Raw genomic sequence first — 21,234 nt, forward strand, 5'->3', positions numbered from 1 at the left:
TACATTTCCTGGTTATTTTCCCCATTGCAACAGAACCTTAGATCTGAGTTTAGATCTGTTTAAATATGTGTGGGTTTTTTTTAATTTGTGGATGGATTTTTTTTCTCAGTCTAATTTCATAGTCAGTGTTAAGTATTTGAAAAGTGTCAAGTGACTTGTCTAAAGAATATTGTCAAAAGTACCCGAAACAACAAGGATATATAAAGATACCCAGGTTAATAACAACTATCATATTCCTTTGAAGCTGGGTCATGTATCAGAAGTCAGGTACAATCTACAGTCTTTACAGATAAATGGTAAGACAACACATTCTAATCGCCAGATTTAAAAAAAATCAAAAGAAATAATTGAGGTGAAGGTTTGAATCTTATTGGCAGAGTTGAGGCATGTACTTCAGACTCCTGGGTACCTTTTGCTCTTGCAAATGGCATTTTGAGGTGTTTGAAAGCATTTTACCAGGAGTCAAATTAAGAAAGCATAGACATCTCATTTTGTGATATATAGAGATCTGAAAAGGACAAATCCATAGATCAAAGATAATCCTTTGATACAATTTTTACATTTTTTATGCATTATTTTCACAACACAGTGAAGACATAAGCAGGAGCAGGCTTGCTCCAGACAGTCATATTTTAGCTACAATCTCAGCCACTAAGGGGTTGTTTTCAAAGTAAACATTATCTTATTTGCAAATAAGTACATTTTTCATCGCAAACAATATGGCCTGAACACACAGCAAACTCAAAACTCCACTGAATTTTATCTATGCTCTTCCTCTACTATTATAGCTTCCATCTGAAAGTATTGCTATTATTGAGTTTGTAAAAGGATATTAAAGTAACTGTTCTACCTGTAGTTCTATCAGTTAAGATTCTCCTATTATAACTACCTAGATCTTAATATATAGTTGATTATCAACACATATTTAAACAACTTTCTATAAAGCAAATGACACAATGACATCTAAGAACTGTGTGACTGTACCATACAGTGCTGCAGTAACAAAGTCCTCCACAGTTTATGCAATATCACTTGATACTTACTATTAAATAAATTAGAGCTTGGGTCTTCTGTGAGGTGGGAGTTTCTATATTTAAAAAAAGTCACTAAGATGTATACAGTAACTATGTGGTTTAACAAGACTTTAATTCCTCAGTAAACAGGAATTGAGCCCTTGGGACTGTGGCTTTTGAAATTAGGGTGTGTTTAGGTTTGGAGACTGCCTAAATATCATTAACATTTAAGAAGGGAAAGCACTATGCCAGACATACGCAATCAGAAAAAAATATTATATTCTGAGGGAAGACTGTAAAACAAATGCTCCTATATGTTTCACAGTGAACAAACAGGAAAGCACTAGGAACTACTACGCTGGTATTTAAATACCCAGCAAAAAATCCCAATCCAATCAACAGACCCTAAGAACTAAAAATTAAGTTAATGGCTACAAAGTATCATAATGAGGCAAAATTATCCCCAATTACAACAAAGGATGAAGCTGAGAAACCAGGGTGGAGTCAAACATTCAGGGCTCTCTGGTACCACACATTGGTTACACTTGTTCATTGAACAGGATTGTTACAATTAGTGAAGCTACTATCAAGGGAAGCAAGTGCAAGGTCTGATTCATTTATTAAAATTGTATTTAAATACACAGCTTCTGTTTATCACACACATGTTTATCACAAGACACATCCTCTGTTTACCAAACAGAGGATCCAGGATTGAAATTCAGGTCCCCTTATGAAGCTCACTCCAAATAAACTGGGGTGGGTTTTGTTTTTGTTTGGGGTTTTTTTTTGTGTGTGTGTGTGTTTTTGTTTGGGTTTTTTTCTGTTTTTCTGTTTTTCCTTTTTTTGCAGCCTTGTACCCAAGCAAATATAGTGATAAAGTTGGGTTGATCTGTCTTCTATTTAAAGCAAAGAAATATATTATTAGTAATTCCAATTTTTTGAAGCTTGCCTGAGAGTAACACATAGTATTTTCTTCAATCAGGACAATGTCCCCTATACATTTTCTGTAATTAGTGAACATAATGAGAAAAGCAACACAATGGCATTTAGTTATTTCAAAAAAAATCACAAATTTGCAGGTAATCTGTCATGCTAGAACTCTGAAGTATATTAGAGATGACATTAGGAAAGCATTTGAAAAATATTCTATTAATACATTAGTCAAATAGAGGGACTACTTTTTTAAACCAAAAGAAAAAAGTCCTATGCAATACGAAAGGGAAATATGCCATCACTGACCATGAGGACAGTACCTCTTCCATACTTCCCAAAACACAATCTCTCACAATCATGCATATGTAACATATGAAGTTACTTCAATTTTTTACATGCTCTAGAATATAAGGAAGAGGTTATAGCAGTCCTGTGTAAAAAAAGCAGATTAAAAATAAAGCAAAATAAAAGTAACACAAGCCAAACCAGAAATGCTGTGACAGTAGGATGAGAAGTGCTGGTAGTATAAAGGTTTGAGGCAGTCAGAATAAGTTTTCCCTTTTGACCATTACCTTCCTGAGCAGAATCAAGCAAGTTAATTTTTCAGGGATGAAATAAGAGAAGCAGCTCTGCCTAGTTTTTGTCAGATTACTGTCTTTCATTTTGTTTAGCTTTTTTAATTTTCCATAAAGTAGACTAGAACTTACTGTCTCTCTCTTCAGGTCCCAAAGTGATTATTTACGAGAAATTTCATAATCAATATACCATTCCAAAGTAGGCCATAAAAAAACTAGAGTCTAAAACCCAGAAAGCTAAAGGTGTAAAAGTAATTAACAATTAACATGTGAGGGGAATAAAAAAATCCAATACAATAGTATAGACTGGCCTTCAATGTCATTCTGTGGCTCACAGCTTTACATTTCAGATTTTTAGGTTATTTGGAGGAAAAACAGAAAGCCTCATTGCTTTTCTGGAGATGCCTCACCAGACTTCTATGTATTCAGACACTGTGCTCAGAGGAGAGGGTAATGCTCACTGGCCTCAGCTGAAGGCAGAAACATTCTTTTTTGAATTTCCTATGTGACTGGCTTTGTAAAGTTTTACAACATGACCAAGTACATGCTGAATCCCTGATTTTGCATACCTAGTGGTCAAACATTCTCTGATGATAAGTACCAGATATTTATTAAGCCCCTGGCAGTTTATACTATTTTTTATTACATTAACTTAGAGCAAATATTTTCCTTTCAAAGAGTTAAAATTATTTTGGAGGAATCGCTGAAAGAATAATAATTAAAAGCTACAGTTCCACAAATTGAAGGATTACTGTTGTTAAAACAACTTTTGTTTTTACTGAACAGCATTGCTATATTAGTGAATTTATTAAGTGGGGCCCAAGACCTGGAGTGCAAGCTCTGACACCTATTGACCAAAGACTGCTCCATCCAAGATGGGGAAAATAAAGTAACTTCAAAAGAGGACACATTCTACAAGCTTTCTGAATATTACTGATGTAAACCAAAGACCTCTTCACATGGACCTACAGTATTCCTACATTATATAGACTTCCTTTGATTACTCACATTCTCATACAGTGCTTGAAGGGTCTCTAGGTCAACCACAGAGTTGTCCAAGTTCACAACAGCTATAAAAAAAGACAAAAGAAAAAAGAATTAGTCCTCAGGATGATAATTCAGCTGTGAAAGGAAGACTGAGCACAATACCCAGCAATAGTTTTTATGAGCTACTGGTCATACAGCTTAAGGGTTTTAACTTCATTACTACCTTGAACAGTGCCATTGCTAAGACTATGGGCTAGAAACCTGGTAGAGCCAGGTGTTGAGTGTTAAAGAATTCATCTCCCTCCTCCCAAACACGATCCCATGAGTATGGCCATAGCCAGAGATCAGAGATAAGCTTTACATCAGACTTTCACGGTCCGACTGAAAGCATTATAAAAATTTGTAAATCTGCACCACAGACACACACACATCATACACTCACACAACAAAGCTAATTCCTGTCACTGGTTGGCTTCAGTCTTAAACTGATTAATCCATAAGTCAGCCAGTTAACTTCAAGACACCTGACAAGGGTCAAATCTTCTATGCACTAAGCCGACAGGTTTAGTACGGATACAAAATATGTCTTTCCTGTTCCCAACCAGCTCTGGCGCCACACACATACTGTATTTTTTCAGCATGAAAAAGTCAGTTTAACAGCACAGAGAGAGTGATTTCCATCTACCTAACCTGGAGAAAAAAAACCAAAAATCATTAAGAGTGGCACACTTAAGAACACAACCCTGGTTCCTCACTTATATTAGGATAATTTCATGAAGCACAGGAAATGTTTGTGCAAACTAGAAAAATTATTCTCAGGTAATACAAAGAATTATTCTTAAAGCAGTAGTTTTCAGCCTTCCTCTTGTATACTTTTTGCCAGCCCACTGTCCATTCATTTAAAAGCCAGATAAATCAAACTTCCCTCATCCAGATTTTAAATCTTGAAAGAAATGTAGAATGTTGCATTAGAATGTATGTGATAGTAATAACTTATTTTTATCACACTATAACAGGATTTTTCCCATTTTGCCCTTCATTGATTTCTACCTTTTTTGTAATGGGCTTTGTGTGTGTGTGCTAGCCCACTCCTCTAATAAAGCAGAATAAACCCCTTGTTGAAACATTGATCAGTGATAGAAACTCAGCACTCAATTAATTTATGTCCTATAAGCCCATGTCTTTAACTGTGAAAGAGAAATTCTGTGTATACACCTAAAGACTACAAACAATATAATTCAAGCACATTTGTTTCCGATTGCTGTACAGCATTTAGAGATACCACTCTGAGTCTGGGACTCATCATCTTTCCACTTTCCAGACCTGAGACATAGTTTTAGCTACAGGAAAAGAAAATTATAAACAAAGAAGTGTTGATCTTGATTATACTAAGCAGGCTACACTGCATCTCTAAGCAGGGGATGAATCAAAATTTTAGGACAGAAACAAAAAATAAGGAAATTATTTAATTTTTAGAAATAATATTATTTCCCCTCCATTTTTCCCTTGAGAGAAAGCAAGAAAATCTGTAAGATAATGCCAATTTAACAGTTCAGGAAGGAACATATTTTTTTGTTTTGGGGGAGGGTGTACATGCAAAAATCTGCTATTAATTATTTGGGATATTTTAAAACTCTTTTTTTTTCCCCCGGAGTGTAATAATTGTTGCAACAGACACTTAGAGATGTCCTCTCAACAAGTTACTGTAATATATGTTGTATTTTATAATCCCTGTTTCTCAATAGGACTATCTCGATTCCTAAAAATATGCCAAATTTGCCTCGCAGAATAGGAGACTAAAATTAACATGCAAATAGAAACTGGGTCTAGATTGGTTTGAGAGCTCTGCTTTAAGCAAACACATGTCAAAGCCTATATACAATGAACTTTATTAAAACCAGGATATATTGTGAAACTCTGTATTATTCCTACATTTCAGCATTCTTATGCAATGTTTTAATATATGAACACATTCACAACCTTTCAACCATTTATTTTGAGTTGTGGATCTCTTCTCCCTGTTCCATCCAGAGACTATCTACTCCTGCACTAAGAAATATGACAGAGGTCGCTGCTCTGACTTTTGCTCAATGTTGAGATTACCCACGGATTACTCAGGGAGCAATGGAACACTTCTGTTTGAATGCCTTCAGGAGATAAGAGAAAGTCTGGCAAACACAATGGTGCCAGGTCTGTGTACTTTCAACAAAACAAGTATGCAGAAGAGTGTACATACTACAGGGAGCTGCTTAAAACAAATCAGTCTGAGACAAGGACCTGGAGAAATTAGATCTCGTATGTATGTTTCAAATCTCCTCCTCCCAAGACAAGTATATTTCTGTATCCTCTATCTAAAGGTAAGTATGTTCACATATAGAGCTCCAGCATCTTGCTAGCATTTTTTGATGTTCACCATAGCTTTGCACCCCCCACTCCAAAGAATCAGGAGATGAGCTTCTGTTTCTTAGTGGTACTGAAGCACTGTCATGCAAAACATGATAGCTGGCAAAATAAATCATGACTGTTGCCTATTTTATTCCATTATCTAGACAATTTCAACTTATAAAACTGTAGCCAAGCTCACTAGCTAAACATGACCCCTACCTACAATCAGCATGACTACACAAATATCTAACCAAAGGATCTCCTATGTGGTGGCAAACTAATGATGAAAAATACAAATAAAAATTTGTTTAATCCTATAGAAATATTGTGAGCTATGCTACATTTCCAGTATACTTTGATGCAAAGATCTGGAGACGGGTTTATAATAGTCTTGCAGTTGCTGGACATTTTCAACCACGTCACTATTTTAGAAAGTTGTTGTGTTTTTTTTTGTTTCAGAGTTGACATTGTCACTTTGTGGTCTTGACTACTATGAAGCACTTTTTAATAGCCAGCACATCATCCACTTTTTTTGGTACATTCATAAGACAGCCATTAATAATATCTGTTGGCTTTTTACTCTAATACAAAAAAACCTTTATTTTAATTACACCAGACTCAGACATTTAGTTCTTACCTTCAAGATTTGACAGTTCTCCTATTTTCTTGCTTTTCTATTATTGCCACTTCTGCCAATAAAACCAACAAACCAGCAACAGTTTCAAGCCCTAATACTGTAAAATACAGTATTTCCACCTGGAATACTGTGTCTAGTTCAGGAGTCCCCAACACAGGAAGGACACAGACCTGCTAGAGCGAGTGCAGAGGAGGGCCATTAGATGATCAGAGGGCTGGAGCACCTCTCCTACAAAAACAGGCTGAGAGAGTTGGGGTTGTTCAGCCTGGAGGACAGAAGGTGCCAAGGAGACTTTAGAGCAGCATTCTAGTATCTGAAGGGGCCTACAGAAAAGCTGGGGAGGGACTTTTTACAAGGGCATGGAGTGATAGGAGAAGGGGTAATGCCTTTTAACTGGAAGATAATAGATTTAGATTAGACATTAGGAAGACATTCTTGTCTGTGAGGGTGGTGAGACACTGGGACATGTTGTCCAGGGAAGCTGTGGATGTGGGCCCCCTGCCTGGAAGGGTTCAAGGGCAGGTTGGATGGGACTTTGAGCAACCTGGTCTAGTGGGAGGTATCCCTGTCCATGGCAGGGGTTTGAAACTAGATGATCTTTAAGGTCCCCTCTAACCCAAACCATTCGGTGATTCTAAAATTACTCAATATGCATATATATAATAGTATGTACATACACACATACATACAATTAAACCTGAACCAAATATTTCCAGATAAACACACAAATATTCACAGATAAAAATTAAATGAACTACAAACCAATGATTTTTTTTTTTTTTTTTTTTAAAGCAAGCCCTGGTCAACAGATGGTTATAGAAAGCCCACCTAATAAAAAGAGGGGTTAGAGAGCAATTGCAAAGGGTTGCTTCACACTAAGAGGAAATTTAAACTTATCTTTGGCACAAAAAGTGTATCTTTCTTATGCAACTGAAGAATAAAGAAATTGTAGTGGAATGGAAGAGTTTCCATTCCATGTTGTATTTCTACAATATAAATTAGAATTTAAAAAAACCCGCAAAGTCACAATAACAAAACCAACTTAGGAACTAGTTTCAAATTGGAAGGACAATAAAATACATGCAAAGAGACAAAGACTTACTATTCTTAGTAATATAAATTAATTTTCAAGGCTCGCCAGGCACCTTGTAAGATACTTCACCTGAAAGGAGGATAATATTGCTGCTAAAAAAAAAATGAGATTAGTGTAAAGCACAACTATATTTAGGGGCACATGAACTCTGAGGATAGACCTTTTCCTGTGTACATAAAAGCTCATTAGAACACAGACACAACAGAAAAAAAACCACCAAAACCAAACAAACCCCCCCAAAAAAACCCCACCACACACAAAAATAAACCAAATACAAAAAATAATCACAACCCACATGTCTTCAAGGGAACACAGTATGTTATCAAACCACCAACAAGGTCGAAGTTTTTGCCAGCAAATATTACCCTGAAGAAGAAATGCATAGAAAAACACCATAGGAATGCATAGGAATACACTGTGTAGGATGCACAGTGTATTCTCAGAAAGACTATAAAATGAATTAACTGTAATTTCTTTTTTTTTTAATTGTAAACCAGATAATTACTATTGATTATTCATATATCTAAGAGCACATGGTCTACTAGCTACCACTAAAATAAAATTAATAAGTGATATAGACACAGCAAACTTAGGCTTGCCTGAGGCTAAGAATCTAAATCCAACAATAATACCACTTACGTAAAATTCTTAGAGAAAAGACAACTTCCTAAAGCTGCACAGTCTGGGAAACTAACACTATATATAAGTCCAAAACCTGGAATTCAATTTTAAAATTAATTTCCCACTTTGCATATTTTAGAAAGAAGAAAAAGAATTATTGAACCGATCCATTGTATCCACTTTTGTAGAATCATAGAATGGTTTGGATTGGAAGAGACCTTAAAGATCCTCTAGTTTCAAACCCCCTACATAGGCAGGGACACCTCCCACTTGACCAGGTTGCTCAAAGCCCTATCCAACCAGTAACTGAACACTTTCAGCAGGGGCAGCCACAACTTCTCCAGGCATGTAATAAACTGTCAGTAGCACAATCTCACTTATGGATGACTTTCAGAAGACTGGCATTCAGTCCAAATCTTGGTCTCATGTCTGCTCTTTCCTTGGGGCAGATTTCAAATCACTCACACTCCATTTATCTGGCCTTTCCAAGCATACTTCCTAACGTTTTCTCTCTTGACTCCATCTAAAAGTGAGTGTCCTCTTGAGATCATCTGGAAACACGGCTGTCTTCCCAAAAACTGACCAATTTCCAAATCCTACCTGACCGATAACAGATTACAGTTTAGTTCCTCAGAAAGAAGAAGTAGCTGAAGCAGAATTTGCAAATTGAAAACATTTGGAAAAGGAATTCTGAGCAAATCCTGCTACACTCAGTTCCATGCTTCAGGTAGACAAATAAGCAAACAAGTTCTTCATGCCTATTTCCATGACAATTGACCTCTCCATGACTCCCCAAAAAAACAAGCAGTATCACCGCAATTGGCCACTACTTTTTTCTCCTGCACATCTTTGTCTCTTTGCTTTCCCATCTGCTCTTCTTCTCCAGAAGAGCACTTAAGTGTTTGCGAGACTTCACATCTCCTCAGTCAAATGGCAGCAACAGACAATTACTTCAGCAAATTACAAAGGCAGACTGATTCTTCTTCACTGAATGAAGAATCTCTACAGCTCTTAATCACTATGCTCTGCTCTCACAATTCTGAGCGTTTCACAGTTGTTCTGCCCATCTTGTGACTCTTAACATGAAAGATTACAGGTAACTGAGAGAGTAGAGCTTCCACGGCACTATTTCCTAGCTTCCATCCCCAGAAAATTCTGCTCCATATTAACAATTAAACCATTTATACACCAGGAATACTAATCCAGGCTGAAGACTGAAAAAAACAGAAAAAGCACAAACCAGTCTCATTTAAAAAATGGACTTTGTTAAGAATCTGTTCTATACTATCTAGAAACTATAAGATGTACAATGAGTCTCAAAATTACAACATAATTTTGAATCAGAACCGTATCATTAATAGTCACTTGAACTTCTAAAATGTTTTAAAGTAACTGCACTTGAAAAATTTATAAAACCTATATTAATTTTCAAATATCTGAAGGATATTTGGAAGAAAAAAGGCATGAGTAGATGAGTAGGTCAAATGTGTTATTGTGTTATCTCCTTTGAACAATTATTTCTGAGTTAATTAAAAAGAATAGTGGCCCCAAGAATAATGCAAAGGTAGTAAAATTTCATATGGTCAAAACCCAGCATGACTAAAAAACTAACATACTGGCAAAACCTTAAGCAATGTAAAATTCTGATACATGAAGCAAGTCAGACAGTATACAGCCTGATCAACATATGAAATGTTTCTAACAACAGATCAGAGAAAAAAAGTAAACTTGTTTGTTCATTGAATACAGAATGGAAGTCTTTACTGACATGTCTTAGGAAGAAAATTCAAGACTACCACACATGCATTTCACACCAGGAAAAGTCTCAATGTAGAAATTTAATCAGGTTCATTAGAGCTGAACTACTCAATTCAGGGGTAGAAGAAAAAACATCTACCTCAATGTTCTCATCAACAACAGACCCAAGAGAGTCTTAGAAAGAGATTAAAGTATAGTGGCTTCTTTTGCTGTCTTAAAGATTATAGTATGATGCAATATCAAGCTACTTGCAAAGTAAACCTGGATTTAAATCCAATTTAATATTTGTATTTGAAAAAATCAACTCAACTGCAAAATTTGTAGTCTTTTATTTGCTACACAGAAAACCCCACTATTTCAAAAATTGTTATCCTTTGCTCTTTTTTCTTTTTTTTCCATGTGAGTTTATTGGCATCATTCATCTAACATGGGCCTACTGCATAGTGCCATGTTTTTGTCTGTGATACTTGCAACCACCTGACAACTAGTGCTACTCTCTTGAGACTCTTCTTTATCTCAACTAATAGAAAAGTGAGTATCGTAATGTAGAAAGTTAAATCCCAAATGGGCCTCTCTGAAATAAATGTTATGCCCACATAGATTTGGAAAAAACTGTGGTAAAACCAAATGTTCCCATGGATGACTGTATAATTTTTAAAGATTCTCAGAAAACAAATGAAATAAAATTATTTTTAAACAGGACTATCTTGGCTTGTACAACTTGCAGGAAAAACCCCCTGTTGATAATATGTAGGTAGGGGATGGCTGCACTGAATAGAGTGAGGCAAATGAAAATAATGTGGTGCTATTACTGCTTGCTTGCCCACAGTATCTTTGTGATATGTTTATCTATTAGCAAATACTCTCAACTTCACAGGATGAAAACCTTGACTGCACAAAGCATACTGGAGATTGGATCATCAACACAAGCATATACGGCACAGATCAGAGGCAGGAAACACCACTTAGAACTGCTTGCACACAGTTTTACTGTGGCACTAACTCACCTTGAGCTAAAAACTCAATATAGAAATTTTCCAACTAAAAGTAATGGATTAACTTTAACTGTTGCTTAAAACAGTTTTTAAAGGACTAAACATTTTGAAGTACCTTCAAGAACATGCACTTATATTTCAATTAAACTAGAACATGCATTTGCAAAATTTGCAGTAACAGGAATAGGAGAATTAATTTAAAAGAGTGAATCTTCAGTATCACTTTTTGTTCTGATTCTTCTCTTGTAAACACAATTAGATTTTTAGACATTTGTCCCTAGCATTCTTACTACCTAATGTTTTACCCCTAAATATATAAATAAATTAAAATCATATAGCTAGAGCTTTTTTACATACATAGATATATATATGCATACATAAAACTGAATATATAACTAGATTTTATATGTAGCTATACATAGCTAATATAAACAGTTACATTACATACATTTTAAACAATTGCCTGCTATGTTAAGGACAGCAGTTACTGATTATGTGAAGCCTAACTTCATACACCTATATAGTTTGTTTATAAAAGTGTGTAAGTTCAGTTCTTAGAGAACAAATATATTTTGTTTGAGTCAGAATGTCGCCTTCTTGTCTAGGCAGGAAAAAAAATGGAGACCAATGCTGTAATCATTTCAGAATAAAATGTTTAAATACAAACAGGATTGCCATTGTAGACTGTTTAATTTAGAGAGATTGTATTTCAGTTCTGGTTTTGAGAGGTTTGCTGATTTGACTATAGAGAGTACTTCAGTGCTTATCTTAATTGTTTAGATAAGATTTGTTTGAATTTGGCAGGTGAATAAACCATGGGTGTGGAACATAGGAAGGTTGAGAAAAGACTGGCGATTTACCAGATTATACTTATTTTAAACTATAGTGCACCAAGGAGGAGCAAAAAGTCTCAATGAACCTGCCAGAGGCTGGTCTTTGGGGAGTGAATATGAAGAGGAAGATTGACCAAAAGATTCAAGATTTTCAGCAAACTGCAAAGGATTATCATAATAATTCCCAAAATGCTACTTAAGGCTTAGCATGGTACACAAATTATATAACACACTTAAATAAATTGAAAAAATACATTGTGTTTTATCCTTATCATAGGAGCTTATTGTTTTCTAGGCAACCTTCCTGTTTATAAACTTTTGAAATAAGTGGTTTTAGAACAAGATTTTAACATAAAATTAATCATTGGCATATGGATATATCTTACATGTAAGAAATTCTGTTCTAGAAATTAAAATTACTGCTACAGAAAAAAACACAATGCTATTGGCTTTTACTTCAATATCAGCTTGTATAAAGCTTTTTCACTTTCTTGTTAAGTTAGTTTAGCATTCCACAGGCATGCCATTTAGCGGTTCTCAAAAGGAAACTAGCCATACCTATCAACTATAACACTTACTGGGGAGACTAATGCAATAGAATATCTGAGAAATATATGTTTGGGATGTTTACGGAACAGTATGCATTTACAGTGCAGGTTGTAAAAACAAACTTGACAAACACACCAGCTGTCAGGCACACACGCAGTAGGTCTGAAACTGTGTATCAATCTATTGGTAGACAGGTAAGATTTATGGCTTTGTATCCATGAACCAAGTGAAATAAAATTTGGGTTTCTTGTGTGTTAGTGTTTGACTTTTCTTTTAGATCCAAATAATCTCTAATTCCATTCAAACTCTATTTCAATATCATTATGTCCAGGAGTTTCACAGGCTAATTGTGGTACAGGTGAGGGTTTAACCGTGACAGTCAAAGGATGTGCAAATCAAACTTTGCAGAACAAGGTAGCATCTCTTACTGTGTGTAGCTGGCTTCATCCTGGCTCAAACTAGGACAGAAGTTTGCAAGACTTGTTTGGAATACAAACAAGCCTTCAGGCTTCAAACTGAGACTTCGAATTATGTGTGGGTTTTGTCAGAATTCTAATCTGCTGGCTTTTGGTTTAATTCCACCTTACCTGTTTTCATTAGAGTAGCTCAAAGTACACAAAGCCACTGCTAACTCTGAGAAGTCCAGTCCATAAGTAAAGCAAAATACAAGCTTTTTCTCTCATGTTTTAGAGAGCTCATTCTAAATCTTTAACAAAATGCAGGAGGAAGAAGAGATTTATTTGGAATAATCTAGTAGTTCCCTTGTAAAGATGAAACCTAGGACTAAAGTAGCACCAAGAATAAAGTTAGGTGAAAATTATACCAACTATTGGAAAAAAACTATTTATTGCTTATTCTATCATGATTACTAGAAGGACACTAACTTTTTTGTATGGGATCTCTGAACTATTTACCTTACTCTGTGACCCTGAGAAGCTCTGAACAGTTCTCAGTCTTTCCATATTCCTTATACACATTCCACTCTCCAGTTATTCTTGTAGTCCAGCATTGAACCTCTTGATGCTTTTTTTGCTATTATATTTATTTGAGAAGATGTGATCACAGTTAATCTTTTATAATAATGCCAAGGATATTTTAGTTTTATTCAGTTATATAGCACTCTGCATATTTATTTGATAAAGTTAGGAGGGTAGATAAACAAACATACATTTTCTTTTTTCCCCAGAAAAATATTCCCTACCTTAAGGAACTAACAGGTTCTTAGCTTTTGTGCTCTCAATTTGCCCACAGTTAGTATATAGTTAATGGAGGTCCAGGTGTGTCCAGTTGGCAGTTTAGAATACTTACATTAAATTATTTAAGTGTGAACACTAAATGAATTAACAGCTGTCTAACTCCTAGATCTGAAAATGTAATGGCTCATTAAACCCTACCAGAAGGGAGAGTATCTTAGGCTTCCATAGGAATCTGCTCCCGGTTTATTTCAACCAAATATATCTTTATCGACACCGGAAACAAAGATATTAAAACCAGTTATTAATCGTCAGTTAAGTCCATGTGGCAATGCTAATGAGAGCTGCTCTTTCCTGAGCAGATTCGAACTCACCCAAAGAATCGTTTTGATTACACTCTTAGTAATCATGATCAATTACTAATGTAAGACTCCTTGTCTCTCATGGAGTGACTGCAAGTCAAAACAATCTTTGAACCAGAGCTATAGCTGGTGGAATATCAATGAGACCAAGGAAGGAAAAAGCATACAGAGAGAGCATAACCTCAAGAACTTGTCTTTCTGTTGAACTTCTTGATCTATTTGGCTTATAAAGAAGAAAGTTAAGAAGCAACCCATCTACAGTTCTTAGACATATCTGCACAAGTAGCTGGCTCTGCAATTTCATAGACCAAAGCAAGAAAGAATGAAGGATGTCTGTAAATTAATCTGACAAATTCACTACAGAGAGAGTATTTTAAGTGCTAGAAGTGAGGGAAATTAACCTTTTGAACAATGTTTTGTGGGATACATTGACTTCTCTATCACTTAAAATATTTGCATGAAATTCTAGACTCACCAGTCAATGACAAAATTATCAGTGACTTCAAAGAAAACAAAAGCTTGAAGGGTCAGAATTTCATCTGGAACTCAAGATCATTTATACTGCTAAAATGCTCATATTTATACAGACTACTAGCTTGAGACAGAAATTAGCAGGCAATATTACAAGGCTTGCTTTATTTAGCAGCCAGACTAAATGCTCAGAATGCTCCTTCTAAAAATCTAGAGTCGAGCTGCATGTTTACCCTTTGCTGGGTTCCTCTGAAGTTCTCTACTTTTTTTTTTTTTTTTTCCAATATCAACAAACCTAAATTAATTTTACGAAGACTACCTGGAACATTGCTACCTCTTGATGATTTACCACAGAAAGTACTGCAAGTTCTTTTAGCCATGAACACATGCATGATTATTCAGAAACCAGCTTTCTTTGCTTATGGTTCAAGCTGGCCAGCTGTGTATGGCATCAGTATCCGTAGTAGTGCAGCAAGTTAAAAAACACTACACAGAAACTTACAGGTGTTCAGAAATCAGACAAAGCAAGTCCCTATTTATGACTGCCACGCAGTCAACTGTTGCATCACACATCAGAATACATATTTGCTTGCTCAAGAAACACAAAACATTTGAAAAGTTTCCTTTCAAAAGCAAATTTTCCTTTCCCTCTGTCAGATGGTAATATCTCATGGAAATAAAATTACATACTCTCAATTTATACTCCAAATCTAATTAAATTTTTATTTTCAGCACAGCAGAGAGCTGTTTAGATGTAGCCTGGTATTCTACATGTCTGCCCAGTCTGGTGTCTGGATAAACACCAGGGATTTCATCGCAGTTACGCACGTTAATCCTTTCACCAAATCTTCTGAAGTTACAATATTAAAGAGCTACAGATGCTAAGAAAATGATGTTATGATCTTGTGATATTTGCTCCATGTTCTAAGTGTTGTGGGATTATTAAAATAATGCAGAAGATTTTTGGCTAGGTAAATGACAGATGACACATCTTTACTAATTCAAATCACAATACTGTGAAAACTGAGGGCACAAGGATGCGTGTTAATGGTTCAAGTTCCATCTTTTTCCAAGCTTCAAAGTGTTTCTGAAAAGCTGGTATTAATAACTCAACAAAATAAAGGCTGGGATTGCAACAAAACCAAATGTCTGGACATGTGGAAAACCAAAATATGTGTGGTCTAAGAAATAAATAAATAAATAAATAAAATTAATGTCATTTGGAATCACCTGTGTGCTTTCACCTCTGTTATTTCAGTATAATGACTAGATTTGGTCTACTGAGGACAAGATTGTAAGAGGCACACTGTATTGCTTCAGTTCAATGCCATCAAGCTATATTTTGTGTCTAGGTAGCTAAAGCAAACAACTTCACTACAAACAGAAACCATTTACACTGAAATAGAATCTAACACGTATCGCTTGGGGCATTTCCAGTGGAATTGCAGAAAAACAGAAATAACCTTGATCTTTCATTGTCTTAGGAATCAGGACAGGAGAAAGAAAAGAAAAAATAAGAGAAACGGAGGTACCTCATAAAGCAACGGGTACAGGAACACCAACAGAATAGCTCTCCAGCATGAGAAACAGCAAGCTCAGACTGAATGTTGCACAGTTTTTGGAGCAGAAAACCATGATTTCCCCTGCACTGTTTCTTACCCTACCTACCACGGATGATGGGTAGATACAGCAAACAAATCACTCTCCCATATTTGCATCACCCTCTCTCTTCCTAGCAGTCTGAACTAGTTTTTTAAAAGATGATGTTCACTGGGCGGGGGAAGCACGCCAAGAAGCAGCATCTCCGCCAAAGCTGGAAAGCGGGGGGCGAAGCCGCAAGGCCGAGCACCTTGTTCCAGGCAGCCAGCGCGGCGATCCCGGGGGCTTCGCTCCCGGGCCGGCGACTGCAGGGATGGGGACGCGGCGCTCCCCGCCGGGGGCAGCACGGGCCGCGGTTGCCACCTGCTGCTGGCAGCGGGGAGCCGGGGCCGCCGCGGGGAAGCGGCGGCAGGGGCAGGGCTGAGCCTGGGAGTGCGCGACAGCCGCCCCTCCCTCCCCCGGCGGGGGTGGGGGGAAGCGGTGCAGCGGGGAGGGGCGGTGTCCAGGAACGAACCAAGCGAGGCGAGTCAGAAAAATGATCCAGATAAGCAGAGCTCAATAGATAAAGCCCAGGCTGTGTATAGGAGGTGCTTCCATAAGGTTTCCAGACATCTAACATTTGCAATGGGCAAATTTATATTTACTGATGGATGTAATGGCTGTTCTGAATGTAATAGAAGGAAGATAATCAGTGTGACACTAATAATATAAGGTTGTATTCGGTGCCAGAGCTGGTTACTGCAGACGAGTGGCAACGAATAGTGGAGGAAGCAGGAGTCACTTAAGATAAAGCAATCAGCTGCAATAGATCTACCAAAGCCCACTGTGAGGGAGATCATGCCCAAAGAGAAAAAAAGCAACAGAACCCTATTACAGACTACTTAACAAGCATGTTAATGATGACTTTAACTGGTAAAAGCTGTAAAATAACATGCAACATAGAAAACACAATAGCAGAAGGTTTAATCTGTGAAGCATAGTTTTGACACATCACACAGAGGCTACATTTTAGGATATTACAATTATTACTCAAAACTAGGCAGAAGTACCAAACGAGGAGAAACAACACTTAACTTACTTCTGAAGAGTGTACAAAACAGCTGGAGACACCATAAGTCTTAAATGAAATTTCTTTATAAAACAGGGGAAAAGGATTTTTAATATAACACCGTAAAATTAGACTTTATAAGGAGGAATTACATTAAAACAAGAAGCCAGTTAAAGCATAAAGAAGCATGGAGTCAGAAGGAAGCTTACAGATGCTACATTAAAGATTCAGAAAAAAAATGAACGGAAAAAATCAAAATTTTTCCCTAGAGTTTTCACATCTCCAGTATTCCTACTTCTCAAAACCCCATATACAATAAAACTTAAGAGCACAGGTTACACCTGTAAATAAAACATACTCTTCAAAAAGTGAAAATCAGCCAAAGAAAAAAGAAAACAGTCTCATAAGTTCAATGTAAATTGGACAAGAGCAAAAAGGTCTAAAGCCAACTTGCCCAATGCATAAAGCTAATAATAAAACTGCTTTCAAGCTCATCAGATGTACAAAGCCTGTCAGGAAACAGCTGGGCATGCAGATAATGTGGCTGTAAGAAGAACCCAAAAGAGAGATAGTCAGAAAAGGTTAAACAAAGTATTTGTATTAGAACTCACTGCCATGGAAAAAGTCAAAGAAGTTCTCAGACAAGTTTTGTACTTCTCAAGTGATATGTTTTGGGCACCATCTCAAATTGAACAAGTTTCAGAACATACAATGCAAATTTTAAGATGATGCTAGAAACTACAAAGCAGTCTGAATGCTGTGCCTGGAAAGTATCTATGCATTACATGGCAGAACGTTTTTTAAGAATATACAGAGGCAAAGGTAAGAGTGATCAGACTGATACTTGATTTGCAAAGGGTTCTTCACAATCCTTACCTAAGGTTTCAGGAAAACTATGCTGTCGTGGGATAACAGGAAAGGTTTACTGTGGTTAAAAATAAAAACTGATCAAAACAAGAGGAAATAAAATACAAAAGTGCATTACCAGTTTTCAAAGTATGAAGCTGTAGCAGTGGAGCCTTACTAGGATCTTTGCAGGCTCCTGTGCTGTGTAATGAGTGTGAGGCAGCAATGTCAGATAAAGCTAGTCACTTTAAAGCTGACCACAAACACACACAAAAGGATCTCTCAAATATTCAGTGCCAATACATGCAAAAGAGATGAGAGAGAGAAAAAGAAGAAAAAAAAAAAAAAGGACCCAAACCATAAAATCACTGTGATAGATATAAAATTAGCATCTACTGCCCAAAAAAAGACACTCAGGCTTTTTTGATGGTTCTTTGAAAATATAAGCTCAATAACAAGCAACAGTTAAAGGGCAAACAATCCATAAAAAATGGGGCCTGAAATAGGAAATTATGCAATACCATGGCATGGGCATATGGTGCCCATAAATCTTGAAAATACCATACAGAGCTAGTCACCTCATTTGCAAAGGGAAGAAACAAAACTATGGATCGTAGAACTTCCCTGAAACCTTTCTCTCAAAGTTTCAAAGTTAATTGGACTTCCAAGAAAAAAAATAAACTGTTTCAACTGAAACAACAGACAAACAATGAAGTTACAGTTTCTTACAAAACTTCTCTGTTAAATTACATTCATATGTTCTTAACAACAACAAAAATCTTTAATTATCCGAACTACTCAATGTGGCAGTAATTAGTCTCTGCTGATTCAAATACTGTGAAAAAACTCAACAAGATTTTCCTAATTAAAAAAAATAACTTCTTTAAAATTTATCTTGCATTATAGAAAACTGATTTAGTTTCATAAATTTATTTTTAATAGTAAATTCCATAAGGATGTATCACATAAAACATTTTCTTTCTTGGTGATATGCATATTTCTGTCCTTAATTATCTTGATGTGCTGCATGCACACTTAAAGAAAATTATAACCACAGTTGTATTTTTTCCTTAACAACTTCTGCTATTGCTTTATTGGCCTTTGACACTGTGACCTAAGCTTCAGAAAGGCTCAGAGGACAGAAAGAGGATTTGAGGCATGATTACAATATTCAGGACAGGCTTTCAGGGCCCTCACCCACATCTCAGGAGCTCATGCCACATCCATTAGAAACCCCACCTGTCTCCAAGGACCTTCATCATAAGGTAATAATTAGCAGAACCAATGTGTAAGCTTGCAATCTAACAGCAGGCATAATATTATGAATATAGTAGCATAGAAGAGAAAGCTAAGAATGAATAGAGGAATAATATTGGGGATCATGGTGTGAAGGTTAGAGGAAGTGCTAATTCACAGGACAGAAATATGCCAAACCAATCAATCTTGTCTTGGTGGTGTCTCTGAAGAATCTAAACACATGTTTGAAGGCCTATCAAAGGGGAAGCTTAAGCCATAATCTTTTAAGTTTTTAGGTTTCTGAGTGCATAATATCTGACTAAGAAAAAAATGAAAAATTTCAGGTTCTCAATTACTAAGCTAGAACTAACAGGTAAATTTTCAAACTTTGTAATTAACGTGTACTGACTGCAGTCACTTTATAGTTCATTCCTTTAAAGAAATGTAGACTTCCACCTGAGAGAAATGTTCTATATATCTTGCTACATCCAGGACTTTTTTCATAACTTAAAGGGACAGATATCAATTTGGGACAGCTGGTTATACCTTCCAGTATAACAATGTACAAAGAGCTTGATCCTATCATGTGCTGTTTTGTCTTCATAACTTGTTGAACAGTAAAATGTCTTTAAGGAAGACAGCCATTCTTGACAAATATTTCAGTTTTATGAGTTTCAAATTATTATGCTTATTCATATAAATTGTTATTAGGATAATAACGTTCAGATCAGTTCTGGACTGTCCATAAAATAAACCAATCATGAGTCTTATTTTCCAGATGTTAAGTTATTCTTTCTTGATTGCTTTCCATTTAGAACATCTCTTGGACCTATGACCACTGAGACTACGTGACACTTCCATGTGTGAAGCATTACTGCACAGGATGTTTAAATAACACAGATTAAGAGGCATTTTATCCTCCTTCTTCAGTGGAATAATTAAGTTAAACTTTGACAAAGTCTCTTCTAGCTACCTGCCCTTCCCATAACTTTTTTTCCTATTACACTCTTTTATATAACCTTCTCACTATCACTGACCAACAATGACTTCAGAGCTGTAATAGATTCTTGGTCTTCCATATATAGAGATATGTAAATAGAAATTTATTTTTATTTTCAATTAGCAGAGTGGGTCATATAACTCCATCAAATTCTGTAGATGACGAGTGTCTCAGAAAGGGGTGGGGGGAGGGCAGGAAATAACTTATTAAATGAGGATATGAGAAAATTAAAGAAAATTCAGAGGCAGAAACATCCAAACCACTTCCAACAGATCCAGGGCAATCACAAGGTGCTATGCAAAACCTTACAGCACTATAGTAGAGTATTGCAGCCATATCAGAAATAACACAGCCTGAAATTATAAAACCTGTTAAGAGAAATTTACTGAATTGGAAAAGATTATGGATGACTTCAAAAGACAGAGAATTGCACATGCCATTTTTGCCAGACTTCTACTTTCAACATTTACAAGGCATTCTCAGAGTAAGATGATTTTGGTGAACAAAAGATTTATTTCCGTTTTGGAAATAAATACTAGATATAAATCTGACTGTGTAGTAAATGTAACATGCAGGAAATATGAAACCTGCTTTCCTTCTGGCTGACATCTTCAGTTTAATTTGTTGTCATTCTATTTTTCTCACACAGCAGAATTTTTTGCCACTCTTACTACTCCTCTTAACACCTCAATAAAAGCTTAAACAGGGAAGAGGATACAGTGTATTTTTAGGGAAGGCACTGACAACTGTAGTCTCTGCAACATAGTTACAATTTCAAAGGGTTTTTTTCATTTCATGTGATGACAGACACTTAAAAGAGACATCTTAAATAACAGACATGGTCCCTAAACACAGACACACGCTTAACATGCAATTATATATTAATGTATAGTCATATATTACTATATGCAGTTAACTGGACTCTTTTTAGACTGCTAATTTAAGCACGTTGCATCTCTGAAATGTTAAGAAAAAACCTAAAAGACTAATGTTAAAACTAGTACTTTATTTTTTTCCCTCTAGGAAGAAAATCTGAACTATAAAGGAAAAATACGTAAGAATTGCTTGTTTGGCATTTCTCAAGCTTTGGCTGTACCATG

The 21,234-nt window shown here is 36.1% G+C and overlaps 1 protein-coding gene across 2 annotated transcripts in view; it reads right to left on the minus strand.

Annotated features, from left to right (window-relative positions):
• Positions 1 to 21,234, minus strand: part of FMN2 (formin 2) — a 148,799-nt gene that overhangs the window by 62,736 nt on the left and 64,829 nt on the right. For both annotated transcript variants that reach the window (XM_051615773.1, XM_051615772.1), the window contains one exon: positions 3,530 to 3,591. In XM_051615773.1, coding sequence (XP_051471733.1) covers positions 3,530 to 3,591 — 62 coding nt within the window. The remainder of the gene's footprint in view (positions 1 to 3,529; positions 3,592 to 21,234) is intronic.

The sequence above is a fragment of the Apus apus genome, chromosome 3 (assembly GCF_020740795.1).
Source record: "Apus apus isolate bApuApu2 chromosome 3, bApuApu2.pri.cur, whole genome shotgun sequence".
Classification (NCBI taxonomy): Eukaryota; Metazoa; Chordata; class Aves; order Apodiformes; family Apodidae; genus Apus; species Apus apus.